Raw genomic sequence first — 14,513 nt, forward strand, 5'->3', positions numbered from 1 at the left:
TATGTCCTTGCAGAAAAACAAAACTTTATCTAGCTCATAATCCATCTTTCTGTAAAAACATGCTGAAAATGCAGAAGCCCATCTGCTCATTAGCTCTCTCTGAATGTTTTACTCTGTGAAGTTCCACATATTTAAATATATAAACATATGTGGAAATATATAAAAAAACATTCATGCTGGACAAGTGTGCCTGCTAAATTACTCAAATGTTATCTACAATCACCACACTTACTCATTTCATGCATTCTGTAATATTGCTATTAGGACTTTGGTTGAGAACAACACCAAACAGTATATCATGTCTGGATATATAATTGAAGTAGGTCAAAAACTGTTTTTTTCTTCTTCAATCCATGCATCAACTGGCTAAACAAACAGAACTTGAAACCTCCAGCAGATAAAGGAGATTGATACAAAAAGATTTTATTTTCACAATATCAAAAGTCAACCCTACAGAGATTTGTGGATCATTAGGCATCAACAAGCTAGAGAGAAGAAAAAAAAAACAGTTGTGTGTAGTGATCCCATTTAACCAGTTACTTTATTTTTGTTTGAGTGTAGGTGCATGCTGAGTAGCATTGAGAACAATGTTTTTGAAAACTGAGATAGACAAAACACAAGCAAACAGTAAACTGAAATAGCAAACTGGAGCAAAAATCATTTTTGCAGTTCATCCTTTAGACAACAGTACAAAAATCTAAGAAAAGAAAAATGTGTAAGAAATTATGCATATGGAAAATTCAACCCAGAAATGGGGTTACTTTCCTATATCTGCAGATTAAAAGATTATCGCATCTCCTTTCAAGTATCCCTCCATCTGTAGGACAATGTTCCCATTTTCAAATGTAAAAATACTACAAGATTAAGGGGAATGGCAAATACCAAACAACTCAATGGCGGCAAGAGGGGATAAGAGAAGTTAATAGGAGGGGAGGAAGAAAAAGGAGAACTCCGTGATGGCCATTTTAAAGAGCTGAAATAACAACAGTCATGGGCACAGTTTCAAACGGACCCAAAGCGGTCACAACTAAACACTTCATGATCTTCCGACCAAGGTCTGGACAGCATCAGCAGTATGGTAATAGCTCCACCTCATCCTCTGATAGGGTAGGTGGATAGAGGGCTAGGTAGAGTTTCTGCCATATTGCTCACACTGACACAGCTCTTTCATCTCTCCAGTGGGTAATCAAGAAGTGTCTAGAGCGGGGTTGGCAACCCTGGTCCTAGAGTGCGGCAGGCACTTCCTGTTTTTGATTAAACTGACCTGGAAGACCAAGTGTGTTGAATTTAGGCAATCACTGAACTGATCAATAAGCGTATTAGCTCAGTGTGGCGCCTTGAGACAATTGTACAGTACCTGCGGCACTCCAGGAACAGGGTTGCCTACCCCTGGTCTAGGACTCAGTTTGAAACAGAACCGAAGAGATTCAAGACACCAGAACCATCCTAACATAAAAGGGCGCGTTCCTCTGCCCAGGCATTGCTGACGCATGCCAGATCTTACAACCCCTGGATAGGCATTTTAAGTATCAGCTAACCACATCAAGTTATAGCAAACGACGCATCAAGTTATAGCAATCGACGACAGTCGATGACGTGGCACGTAACCATTGGTTGATGCACGCAACGTCTAAGCAGGGGAACGCGACCAAAGGCTCCATATTCCCTCCAGGGTGAGAGGTCACAGGAAGTAGTCTGCCACTGGCTTTTTAGAGGGAATGCCCCTGGTTTCCTGCGGAGCGGCTTCAAATATGATGAACTCCCTCTGCAGGTGCTCATCCAGCTCCAAGATAGCCGCCACATTACCACATCTGTTTGTCACAGAGAGAGAGACAGAAGGGGTCAGGAGAGACAGGTGGTTGCTATTGCGACCTAAACATTGTTATAAGCTAACCAAGCACATGCATACACAGCAGAGTTTGGCCATAAACTCAGCAGTCCAAATACAGAATATATAAGACGGGAGAAGACAACGAGACGAGAAGCGAGCAAGAAAAAGATGGGAGACAGGACACAGACCTGTAGCAGTAGTTGGGTGCGGACCACACAGTCAGCACGGTCTCATTGAAGTGCCACTTGTATCCCTCCATGACCAGCTGGTGGGCCCTGCAGATCATGTGGATGTCGTTGGCTGCGTTGAACTGGGCCACCACGTCACTGCCAAACAGGTAGCCCGCCCCCCTTGGGCTCACACCCCACCCTGTAGTGTCTGGGAGAGAGAGAGAAGCAGAGAGACATTCTGGTTGTTACTGGAGTCGTCTCATTCCTTTTCATTGGGGCGTAGATGCTAAAATGTGTGACAAAGACTTGGCGGAATCTTCACCATCGTGCTTATAGCTACACGTTTTTGGGGCAGAAGGTTATTTAGGGGGTTGTTTCTGGACAGTATCAGTATCTTACCTTCTGGGTCAGACCACAGCAGGTCACACATGGGGCCGTCGTGAGGCACTTCCTGCTTCCTGTCGATAGTTCTGATTTGGTCCAGAGTTTGAATAGATGGAGAAAGGCCGCCGTGCACACAGAATATCTACACAAAGAGATAGTAAGAATCTACACTGAACAAAAATATAAAACACAACATGTAAAGTGTTGGTCCCATGTTCCGAGCTGAAATAAAAGATACCTGACATTTTTCATACGCACAAGAAGCTTATTTCTCTCAAGTTTTGTGCACAACTTTAGTAAGCATTTCTCCTTTGCCAAGATGATATGCCACACCTGTCAGGTGGATGGAATAAGAAGCTGATTAAACTGCATGATCATTAGACAGGTGCACCTTGTGCTGGGGACAATAAAAGGCCACCCTAAAATGTGCAGTTTTGTCACAACACAATGCCACAGATGTCAAGTTGAGGGACCGTGCAATTAGCATGCTGACTGCAGGAATGTCCACCAGAGCAGTTGCCAGAGAATTGAATGTTAATTTCTCTACCATAAGCCATTTCCAACATCTAGAAAATTTGGCAATACATCCAACAGGCCTCACAACCGCCGACCACGTGTATGGCGAGCAGTTTGCCGACGACAACATTTTGAACAGAGTGCCCCATGGTGGTGGTAGGGTTAAGGAATAGGCAGGCATAAGCTATGGACAACGAACACAATAGCATTTTTAAATCGATGGCAATTTGAATGCACAGAGATGCCGTGACAAGATCCTGAGGCCCATTGTTGTGACATTCATCCGCCGCCATCACCTCATGTTTCAGCATGATAATGCACGGCCCCATGCCGCAAGGATCTGTACACAATTCCTGGAAGCTGAAAATATCCTATTTTTTTCATGGCCTGCATACTTAGAGATGTCACCCATTGAACATGTTTGGGATGCTCTGGATCAACGTGTATGACAGTGTGTTCCAGTTCCTGCCAATATCCAGCAACTTCACATAGCCATTGAAGAGGAGTCGGACAACATTTCACAGGCCACAATCAACAGCCGGATCAACTCTATGCGAAGGAGATGTGTTGCACTGCATGATGGAAAAACGTTTTTTCCCCCCCAAGGTATCTGTGAGCCACAGATGCAGATCTGTATTCCCAGTCATGTGAAATCCATAGATTAGGGCCTAATGAATTTATTTCAATTGACTGACTTTCTTATATGAATTGTAACTCAGTAAAATCTTTAAAATTGTTGCATGTTGTGTTTATATTGTTGTTCAGTCTAGTTAATACACAATCCAACTCCAGAAACAGGTTTCTTTAAAAACATTATTCTTCATACAGCAGCAAAACATGTTTGAACCGATGAGTGCGATTGCGATCGTTACTTGCATTAATTACAGAGTTAACAATTACAGAGGAAAACTAGAGCTAGCAGGAAAGATATAAAGAGGGGAGATTGTAGCGAGTCGTGCTGTTTCAGTGAGAACTAGATATTTAGTGAGACTAGCCATCTAACCATAACAATCTAGCCTGGTCCCAGATCTATTTTTGCTGTATTGTCAACTCCTATGTTCATTGTCACGTCCCTACATGGCATGACCATAGGAGTTGGTAAGATGGCACAAATAACAATCAGAGAAAAGCAGAGAAATATGACTGAAGGGGCTGGGGAGCGCACCTTGCCGTCGATGATGGCAGAGAGGGACAGGTAATCAAAGATCTCGGTGCAGTATCTCCAAACAGTGACCGAGCCGTACTTTCGGAGGCACTCGTCATAGAAGCCGTAGACCTGTGTGATCTGCCGTGACTCATGGTTCCCTCGGATCAGAGTGATCCTGTCTGGATACCGCACCTGTGGGAGGAGGAGGGGGTAAGTTACTTGTTAGAATGGGTCCTTCAGAGGGACCCTACTGGCTAAAAAGCAAAGGAGAGGGGTGGTAGGTCCAACTTTGACCCATAGAGAGCTTAGGTTAGTAGTAGGGCTAGACACAAAGGGCACAGTACAATGAAGAAGTACACAAAAATGTCCAATCACTGCATTTCCTGAATTTACATAAGTTTAAATTGAATTAACCCCAACCTTGCATAGCATTAGAAACACTACTACAGAGGGGGTAAAAGAGGGTCAGAAGAATATAAACAATTGAATAGCTTTGATTTGGCTTCTCCCGAGTACCTTGAGTGCTAGCAGCAGCAGGAACGTCTCAACACTGTAGAAGCCTCGGTCCACAAAGTCACCCATGAAGAGATAGTTTGTCTCCGGAACATCGCCCCCTACCTTGCACACACGTAATTGAAGGGTTAAATAATGACAGCAAAAATGGCACAGTAGAATATGACATGTATGTAAATTACATAGAGTTCATGGCATTATGAAGCAAAATGGTGCATATGTTGAGTTTGGAACTGTACACACACACCGCACAGAGCAGCACTCAGAAATCATACAGATGAAATTTAGACAAAAGGAGACTGAACTTACTCTAAACAACTCCTTCAGGTCATAAAACTGTCCATGGATATCCCCACACACCTGTGATAGAAAAGGAGAATTGTAGGGAATTAAAGGGAAACAATTCAGGAAGTAAAGCTGAGCAAACATGTATTTAATCCACTAATACTAAACATGTGCTTGTAACATAGAAAAATCTATATTTTTTGTATTTTGATCTTGAACAACGTTTATTAGAGGTAAGGGTAGCGCTATCTTGAATTGCCATGGTAACGCCGATGTGTCAATGCATTGGTAGGAGTGAGCAAATTGTGAGTTTTGGCACAGACTGCAAGTGAATGCTGCCACCGGGAATTTCTTCGCCTCTACTGGATTGCGATCGGGACAACAATATTGAGGAATGAAACTGTATACAATTCCTTTTGATGTAATGATATGTACACGTTAGAGTATTTTTTTCAGTTGATGAGTCGTTGAAATGAAATCGCCAAGCCGAGTAGACAATCAGCCAAAATGAGGCAAAGTAGCTAACTAGCTAGCCAGTCTACTTGATTGAGCTCAACTTGTCTTTATGTAAATATTTCATTGATAACTACAAAACTAAAATACTCCTATTGACACTTTGAAGAGCATTTGTCATTATGTATGAGCTAGACCTAGCTAACACAAACTGACTAATGATTAAGTTAGAAATGAAGAAGCGCTGCATGGTATACCGGTACCAAAACATCATGATACTTATGGATACCAACATTTTCGAATACCATAGTGCCGTTTCATATGATACTACCGGTGGTATGTGTTAATAACATTTAGACTACGGGGGGGGGGGGGGGGGGGGTTGAAGAATGCTTTGCATTGCTAAACAAGGAGTTTTCTAGCTTAAGTACATGTTCATTAAAAGTAGTTAAACCTACGCCCCAGTTTGTCATTATACAAGGAACAAACATAAACCTACCAACATTTTCGGCCCTACCGATCTAAAAGAACCCATTTTTACCTGTAATTTCAACAACAAAAAGAAAAGTAGCCTCCCGGGTGGTGCAGTGGTCTAAGGCACTGCATCACAGTGCTAGCTGTGCCACCAGAGACTCTGGTTTTGAGAGAGACGCTGAGACGCTGGCTTCCGGGTTGGATACGCGCTGTGTTAAGCAGTGCGGCTTGGTTGGGTTGTGTTTCGGAGGACGCATGACTCTCGACCTTCGTCTCTCCCGAGCCCGTATGGGAGTTGTAGCGATGAGACAAGACAGTAACTACAAACAATTGGATACTACGAAATTAGGGAGAAAAAGTTTTTATTTTTTATAATTACAAATAAAAAATGTAAGCAACAGCATCTAGTCTCTTGTAAGCACCGGTCCAATAATGTCCCCTTCACTTCAATGCGCATATCACGTGGCAGCAGTAATCCACCCGCCGCATCCCATTCCAGCAATCACTCACCAGCTTCTCTCTATCCTCTCTTCCTGCGCATCTGTTCCTCAGTTTTTGAAATAAAATTTAGCCCTGATGGCGAGGGGAGATGCAGACACTGATCAGTCTTCTGTTACATTTGATACATTGGAGCAGTGCGCAGAGCAAGCAAAGTTGATAGGGCTACATTCTATATCATTTCATTCCTGGTATAACCAAGACAAGAAGGCCAGTCTGATAGGCTTTGCAAGTTCGCTGTCACGCAGCAGTGCCAGAGGAAAAACAGCTTCGCGACAGTCATACTTGCAGCTTTACAGCAAAGAAAATGACTTGTCACTAGCTCAAAGGGTGAAAAAAATATGACTCACATTACTGGAGCAACCCTTTTCTTCCTGTGCGATTTCGAACGCATTTGATATTTCACAAACCATGTGGCGGGCTGTTTTAAACTAATCCCGGGCCGCTAATCATTGTTTTGATGAACAACGTTCAGTCATGTCACCTAGCTAGCTAACAACCTGGTAACTTGACAGTAAGTCTTGGCAAATTTGATTAGCACAGGCTAATCAAATTTGATTGATCATGCTACCCATGAGATGTGCTTCAAAAGGTAGGATTAAAATAGGCCTAATGGAAGTCTAAACTATCAAAAATCTCTTTCTGGTGCTCCTTACATTCTGTTTGGTGCCTAACGTTTTTAAAGTTGGGAGCAGTGTGTGTGTTTCTGGTAGAGAGTTGTGTGTTTATGAGGGAGAGAGTGTGTGTGTCTTAATTGAAGAGTAAAGGTTTCATGCAGTGTTTTCCCCTTACGGCCACAATGACATGTATATTCCTTCCTCCCATCCCTCCAGCCAAATCACAGGCAGGCCTTTGCAAATATGAGCAAATTAGTCATTCTACGCAGTATTCTATTCTACAGTGAACAGTGTGAAGTAAATTCAATGTTGTATTGCGTAGAAGTGTGAATATCAGTGACACATTTTTTTGTGTAGCATATGCACATAGCGTTTAGAAAACGTGAACAAGTGCCGGGAATGGGGCGAACAGGACGCTGGGCCACTGAATCCCCCGGTATCGTGGCAAAACTAATATGTAGCTAGCTGGCAAGGCAGGCAGGCAGAAGAGAGGGCTGCTGCAGGATTGCTATTTATTAGTAAAATGTATGATCCCCATATAGCTAACTACATAGCTAGATAAGTGTATTTTTATCTGTGATGCTATGATTCCTAAAAATGGTAAGCCCGCTGGCTGTTGATTCCAAGAATGAATGTACCCTTAGCCTGAAGCCTATCCCTGATGGCTAGCTTTAATGACTTTTGAAAGCTCAGGCTGGTAGTCAGATGGTAACTAAATCATCCTGGTCTAACTGGTTTGTGACTTACAGGCATAAATTATCATATTATTTCTCTAAAAGTCCAATCAAATCAAATGTTATTGGTCACATACACGTGATTAGCAGATGTTATTGCGGGTGTAGCGAAATGCTTGTGCTTCTAGCTCTGACATTACTTGTTACTGCACTATCTAAAAAGTTACAACATATACCCAATACACACAAATCTAGGTAGGAATGAACTAAGACTACATACATATGGACGAGCGAGGTCAGAGCAGAACGGACTAAGATACAGTAGAATAGTATAGAATACAGTATATACATATGAGATGAGTAATGGCAGATTAGTCACTTTAATAAGGTTTACATGTGTTCCATTCCTTAAAGTGGCCAGTGATTTATAGTCTATGCCTATAGGCAGCAGCCTCTAATGTGCTAGTGATGGCTGTTTAACAGACTGATGGCCTTGAGATATAAGCTGTTTTTCAGTCTCTCGGTCACAGCTTTGACGCAGCTGTACTACTGACCACGCCTTCTGGATGGTAGTGGGGTGAACAGGCAGTGGCTCGGGTGGTTATTGTCCTTGATGATCTTTTTGGCCTTGCTGTGACATCAGGTGCTGTAGGTGTCCTGGAGGGCGGGTAGTTTTCCCCGATAATGCATCAGGAAGACCGCACCACCCTCTGGAGAGCCTTGTGGTTGTGGGCGGTGCAGTTGCCGTACCAGGCTGTGATACAGCCGGACAGGATGATTTCAATTATGCATCTGTAAAAATTTGAGGGTTTTAGTTGACAAGCCAAATTTCTTTAGCCTCCTGAGGTTGAAGAGGCTCTGTTTCACCTTCTTCACTACACTGCCTGTGTGGGTGGTCCATTTCAGTTTGTCAGGGATGTGTTCGCTAAGGAACTTGAAGCTTTCCACGTTCTCCACTGCGTCGATGTAGATAGCAGAGGGTGCACCCTCTGAAGTCCACGATCATCTCCTTTGTTTTGTTGACGTTGAGTGAGAGGTTGTTTTCCAGGCACCACACTCCCAGAGCCCTCACCCTAGGCTGTCTCGTCATCGTTGGTAATCAAGCCTACTACTGTTGTGTCGTCTGCAAACTTGATTGAGTTGGAGGCGTGCTTGGCCATGCAGTCATGGGTGAACAGTGAGTTCAGGATGGGGCTGAGCACGCACCCTTGTGGGGCCGCAGAGTTGAGGATCAGCGGAGTAGAGGTGATGTTTCATACCTTCACCACCTGGGGTCAGCCCGTCATGGAAGTCCAGGATCCAGTTGCACAGGGCGACTCCACTTTGTCTCTATACTGACGTTTTGCCTGTTTGATTTCCTTGCGGAGTGAATAACTACACTGTTTATATTCTTCTATATTCCCAACCCACGAACGCTACCATCTATCCACGGTTTCTGGTTAGGGTAGGTTTTAATAGTCACACTGGGTACTACATCTCCTATAAACTTCCTCCTAAACTCAGTCACCGTATCCGTGTATGGGTCTTGAATTTTTTACGCAAGCTGCCTGGAAAATATCCCAGTCCACGTGATCAAAACACTCCTGAAGCGTGGATTCCGATTGGTCAGACCAGCGTTGAATAGTGCGAAGCACAGGTCCTTCCTGTTTGAGTTTCTGCCTATAGGACGGGAGGAGCAAGATGGAGTTGTGGTCAGATTTGCCAAAAGGCGGACAGGGGAGGGCCTTGTAAGCATTCCAGAAGTTTGAATAGCAATGGTCGAGAGTCTTAGCAGCGCGAGTAGTACAGTCGATATGTTGACAGAACTTCGACAGCCGAGTCCACAGATTTGCTTTGTTAAAATCCCCAGCTACAATAAATGCAGCCTCAGGATATGTGGTTTCCAGCTTGCATAAAGTCCAGTGAAGTTCCTTGAGGGCCGTCGAGGTAACTGCTTGAGGTGGGATGTAAACGGCCGTGGCGATGTCGGAGGAGAATTCTCTTGGGAGATAATATGGTCTGCATTTAATTGTTAGGTATTTTAGGTCGGGTGAACAAAAGGACTTGAGTTCCTGTATGTTTCTAGAATTACACCATGAGTCGTTAATCATGAAAAACACCCTTCTGTTTCCCGGAGAGATATTTATTCCTGTCTGTGCGATGTACTGAGAATCCTGCTGGCTTTACCGGCTCCGACAGAGTATCCCAAGAGAGCCACGTTTCTGTGAAACAAAGTATGTTACACGCCCCGATGTCTCTCTGGAAAGAAATCCTTGCTCTAAGCTCATCAACTTCGTTATTGCGAAGTCTAAGCCTTTCGAGGGAGGTTCTAAGCCAACATATGGAATTGTTTAAAGATGGTCATACCATGGATAATTTAGATATTTTATTTTAGGGCCCCTGTAGGCATCAGAAAATATAAAATATTGAATTTGGCTTTTACTACTATAGCTCATTAAAACGCATTGAATAACACATTCATAAATGACAAAACAGAGTCAAAAAATAAATCATAAGGAATAAGGTTTTGAAGTGTCTGTCATATATAGGAGATAAGCTCAAGAAATACATTAAATGCATTGTGGGTTGAATGCTGTAACACAGAATAAAACAATTAATAAAAGTCCCATGATGGTAATGACTGCCCATTACTGCTTATTAACCATTTATTTACATTAATAAAATATTTGTTTTATTTGATGAGTTTATTATTTCATTCCAAGTCATCATTTCATATAGAGCTGCTGCCTATGCGGTCTGACAAAATCACTATTTTAGTAGTAGTAGTTTAGTACTGCTGAATACCAACTATCAATCCCTTAGATCATGTATTTTCAGGCTCGCGAAGCAACTGCTTTCTACCTCTCTCCATCCTGTGTTCTCTCTTCTCTCAGTCTCAGGGTCTTGCGCCGCATAGACCGGACAAGTTTAAGTGGGCGTACAATGGATTATGGTCATTGTAGTTAACTACCACGTTTTCTGTGGTTAACTATGTAGAATATTGGCCTGTTGGAAACTACAAATCCCTACTACATCAGTGTTCAGGCTTGATCTGATATATCTACAGAAACTGCATATCGAGCTTACAGAAAAACGAGTCTCCCCTTTCCATAGTGGGATCATCAGCGGTACTGACTTCAGACGAGTCTGTGTGGCTTCTGGTGGTCGTAGAGCAAAACAGTGAACACCACTGTGCTCCTGAGTCTCTCATCTTTCCATTTTTCAAACCCGTTTGGACGCTACAGACGTTTTCATGAGAAGAGATGTCACCTCTTCTGACAAACAGCGCTGTAGCTCTGCCACTTTCCACCGTAGATGTGGAAGGCCGACAGGCGGATGCGGTGGATTGAGACACATCTTATATAGCTTAAACGAAATGATTTTGATGGGAATTTGTGTATTATGTTAAATTGACTCACAGGTGCATCAATAGATTTAAGGATTATGGACTATCAGATATGACACGATGTTACATGTCTGCTCAAAACCTTTGGATAAAAAAAATGTAACTGTCACCTTGCACGCTGATTGATAACTTGTACAACTCCCTTCCATTCATTGTTCCATTTTTTATGTGCTGAAGGGTCATCATTACTTGGGGAAGATGAGGACGAGATTGAAATGGACGAGCAGGAGGAAGTTTGAGCCACCACGTGATACTGCTGCCTCTGCCAAGCTTTTTGACTGGAAGGTAACTGTCAATGATTATTGTTATGTACTATTAGGCCTATATATATAAACCCTATATATAAACTAGGTCTGTTTTTTTTGTTTTTTTTAACACTGTCAGCTCTCAGAACTTTGTGTTGAGGACGACACTATAGACATGTCACCTGTGCACCAGGCAGTCAATAGTTGAATCCACAGTAACAAGGACAGGCAGGGGCTGAAGAGACTGGACAACATGCTGCAAACAGTGCTGAGGGACAATCACACCCTCGCAGGACAGATACATAGATATACATACCATATATACTTAGGTACTAGTGAAGGGACTTCTGGTCTTCACCCAATAGCTTAGATTGTCACTGGTCATTTCCCCTTTCTTGCATGCTTTTAATTTGTTCCCATTTTGACTCTTCGTGTATTAGGCTATAGGCCTAGTGGAATGTTTGTAAGAAGAAATTTAAGTTGTAAAAGCAAACTGTTATTATATGCCTAATTCTTGTAATATTTTGCAATTCCAGTAAAATGTTGATGACAATATCCCAAAGATTAATGTTGTATATAATGTTATGGTTATGATAGCATGATGTAACTTGCACTTTGTTTTCAGGGTGGAATGAGATCATGTATTCCCTTAACTTTATGGAAAGATTTATATTTGTTATGTATGAGTCTTTCCTTATCAAATGTAAGACTAAATGCCATTTGTAATATGTTTTGGTGCATATATGCATTTACTATACTATCCAAATAAGAAAGTGTCTGATCGCAGAACATTCCATAAAATTCTAGAAAGATTCCACCGGTCTTTAAAAACAGTTAAAAGGTATTACTATTCTGATTTCAGACTATTAATCCTTACAAAACAAGGAAGACTCAATATACTCTAAGTGTTTCTTTATCTTCATTAGGAAGTTGTGTAAATTGCAGTTGTTTGGTGGAAAAAAAAGTGTATGACACATTTTCACAGGTGTTTTTTCTTGACTGATTACCATTTGATTTACGTCATACCATTTGAAAGGGCTGTTTCTCAGCTTTCAAAATATGTATCATGTTTTCATAATGGTTTGACACCAGCAAAGTATGGCTCATTTAAGTATGCATGATCTCAGTAAAATCAGGAATTTCTAAAAACTCCTACCGATGATGCAAAAATGCCAATATGGCGATGTACAATTAAGCCTGGTTTACAGTCTGTCTATCGAACATGTCTGTAGACAATTGTCTTAGCAACATCATGAACATTCTATCGTCGTCCGACATCAAACTTTATACTTAAGAAAAAGTATAAACCTATAACAGCCTCTGCATGACATCAGCACCCCAGTGCTCCAAATAGCATACTTTCTCTATTTTAACACCAATAAAACCCATCCATTTAAAAATGAATTCAGTAAATGTCAACCTAGCAAGCCAGGCAACTAAAATATATTTTCTAAACAATGTTTTGGTTCGTTGTCTAGCCAGTTCAAATAATAACCAGAGTATAGCTGACAATGTCTAAACTTTAGTTACTTGTTATCCAGTATTACAGGAAAGTAAACCAACATAATTATTTACAAGGTAATGGCAAGCTTACAGAAAATAGCTTAGTGCCATAGTGTGACAAAATAAAAGTAGGTAATTCTGAGAATTTTAGAACTGCATCATAGGAGGATTTGGTCTGGGTGCTGTGACAGTACGGTAACCACATCAACGGACACTACGAGTCGCAGAGAAGTAAACTTTTATCACATCTGTGCGACAAGGAAAGTGACAGTCGCAGCGACGGTCTACAGACATTCGACCTGAGTATAAATCAAATGTTGTTTTGACCAGTGACACTGGTCGCATTCTAATTGCCTACAAACATGTCATTAGACCAAGTATGAACTAGACTTTACAGTTAACTGGTGTTCTAAAGCCTAGTGTTTCCATTCCCCCTTAATGTATTCAGTCATCCAACATTACATGTAACATGAGGGCTCAGATTGGGAAGTGCAAATAATGGCAGTCTAGGCAAATCTACGAAGTAATCAAGATGTCTTCTATTCTGAAAATACTCACAGTAACTGGAGAATCCACCCTCTGTACGTTACTCTCCTCTACCAGAATCTCCCTGTAACACAAACACAAGCAGACGACAGGCTTAGTGATGAAGATTTAGATAGTGTCAGAATTGTTAAAGTAATACAGCCTTTGTTTTTAATTACCTGGCCTTGGCACACAGTGCTTTGACTTCATTTTCCTTGATGAGTTCACAACGCCTAAGTTGTTCTATCTGTCTGTCCAGGTCACTGATGTCCCCCATTGTCACACACATATGGAGCGAGAGGCTCACGCACAATCCTCACTCTGGGGTCTGGAGGAGTCACCTACAGGGCCTCGCAAACACAGAGTGTGTATTCTTCACACAGTCACCCTGGTCCGAACACACACACTCTCGCTGTTCATGCAGTTCTAGTCACAAAGAGAGCGGCAGATTGGAGCAGTAGAGGGATCTATGGAAGAGTAAGAGATTACATTTTTTAGAGCATGGTAACATGTAGACATTGTTATAGGTCTGTTCTGTTCAGTGTGAGGGCTTCAAACAGTGGAAACCCCAATAAACTAACTAGCGTAATAGTTAGCGTTACTAGCGAAGTTTGCGAGTTAGTTAGCATGAAGTGAGTTAAACATTTACATAACGTTAGTTAATTGATAACGTTAGCTCAGTCAGCTAGTTGGCTGGTCTTTTCATTAAGGTTGGTATTATGGCTATATTTGTGTTCCTATTTAATACCACGAACTGCGTTGTTAGGATTAGCTAACCAGTTAGCTAACAATCTTGGCCTGTTTATCAGGTACTTACGAAATGCTAACGTTGCTTAGCTAGCTAATTTAGCTTGCTAGCTAGCTGTTACCAATGTTTTCTAGTCGAAACGGCGTAATCCAAAACTAACATAAATACCTTTGAATATTGTGGAAGAAGAACTCGAGATACATACATCTAGCTGTTTTATTCCACGTAAAAGCAATTTTTTTCCGCTCCAAAAGGGTTATTATCTTTTTTCACCGGTTCACCAAACCACAGCCGGACGGGCTCTGTCTGCAACTTCCGCTTTCGGGGACGCGCATTTCGCAGTCATGAAACGGGAGGGGAATTTTTCAGTTTTTAAGCAAATTTCCGACAATTCTACATTTTGACATGACTAATGCTGTTCTTATGCTGAAACATAACACAATTAATGGTGTCGTGACTGTCTACACATATTTTCTACATACTTTCTATTTGGTTTTAGTCGTTTAAGTTGCCACTGAAATAGTTTTTCCAATCCTGAAAATGTC

At 41.8% G+C, this 14,513-nt stretch overlaps 1 protein-coding gene across 2 annotated transcripts; it reads right to left on the minus strand.

Moving 5' to 3' along the window:
* Nucleotides 1–398: 398 nt before the first annotated feature.
* LOC129868251 (serine/threonine-protein phosphatase 4 catalytic subunit B) lies at nucleotides 399–14,297 on the minus strand. 2 transcript variants are annotated; one of them, XM_055942069.1, is made up of 9 exons: nucleotides 14,174–14,297; nucleotides 13,400–13,687; nucleotides 13,254–13,305; nucleotides 4,871–4,921; nucleotides 4,565–4,666; nucleotides 4,067–4,240; nucleotides 2,401–2,527; nucleotides 2,020–2,209; nucleotides 399–1,811 (listed from the first exon to the last, which is right to left on the minus strand). In XM_055942069.1, exons 2-9 carry the CDS (start codon nucleotides 13,507–13,509, stop codon nucleotides 1,682–1,684), a joined length of 936 nt encoding a protein of 311 aa, XP_055798044.1. In that variant the 5' UTR covers nucleotides 13,510–13,687; nucleotides 14,174–14,297; the 3' UTR covers nucleotides 399–1,681. The 2 variants fall into 2 exon arrangements, with proteins under 2 accessions (XP_055798044.1, XP_055798035.1); XM_055942060.1 differs by having other exon boundaries at nucleotides 14,137–14,297.
* Nucleotides 14,298–14,513: the final 216 nt, after the last annotated feature.

Source organism: Salvelinus fontinalis, chromosome 2, assembly GCF_029448725.1.
Source record: "Salvelinus fontinalis isolate EN_2023a chromosome 2, ASM2944872v1, whole genome shotgun sequence".
Lineage (NCBI taxonomy): Eukaryota > Metazoa > Chordata > Actinopteri > Salmoniformes > Salmonidae > Salvelinus > Salvelinus fontinalis.

Bases quoted from the DNA above. Each gene is read 5' to 3' on its own strand.
- LOC129868251 (XM_055942069.1), bottom strand. From the start codon at position 13,509: ATGTGTGTGACAATGGGGGACATCAGTGACCTGGACAGACAGATAGAA. The intron at 13,306-13,399 runs GTAATTAAAAAC...TTTGTGTTACAG, and splicing joins GCACTGTGTGCCAAGGCCAG to GGAGATTCTGGTAGAGGAGA. The intron at 4,922-13,253 runs GTGAGTATTTTC...TTTCTATCACAG, and splicing joins GGGTGGATTCTCCAGTTACT to GTGTGTGGGGATATCCATGG.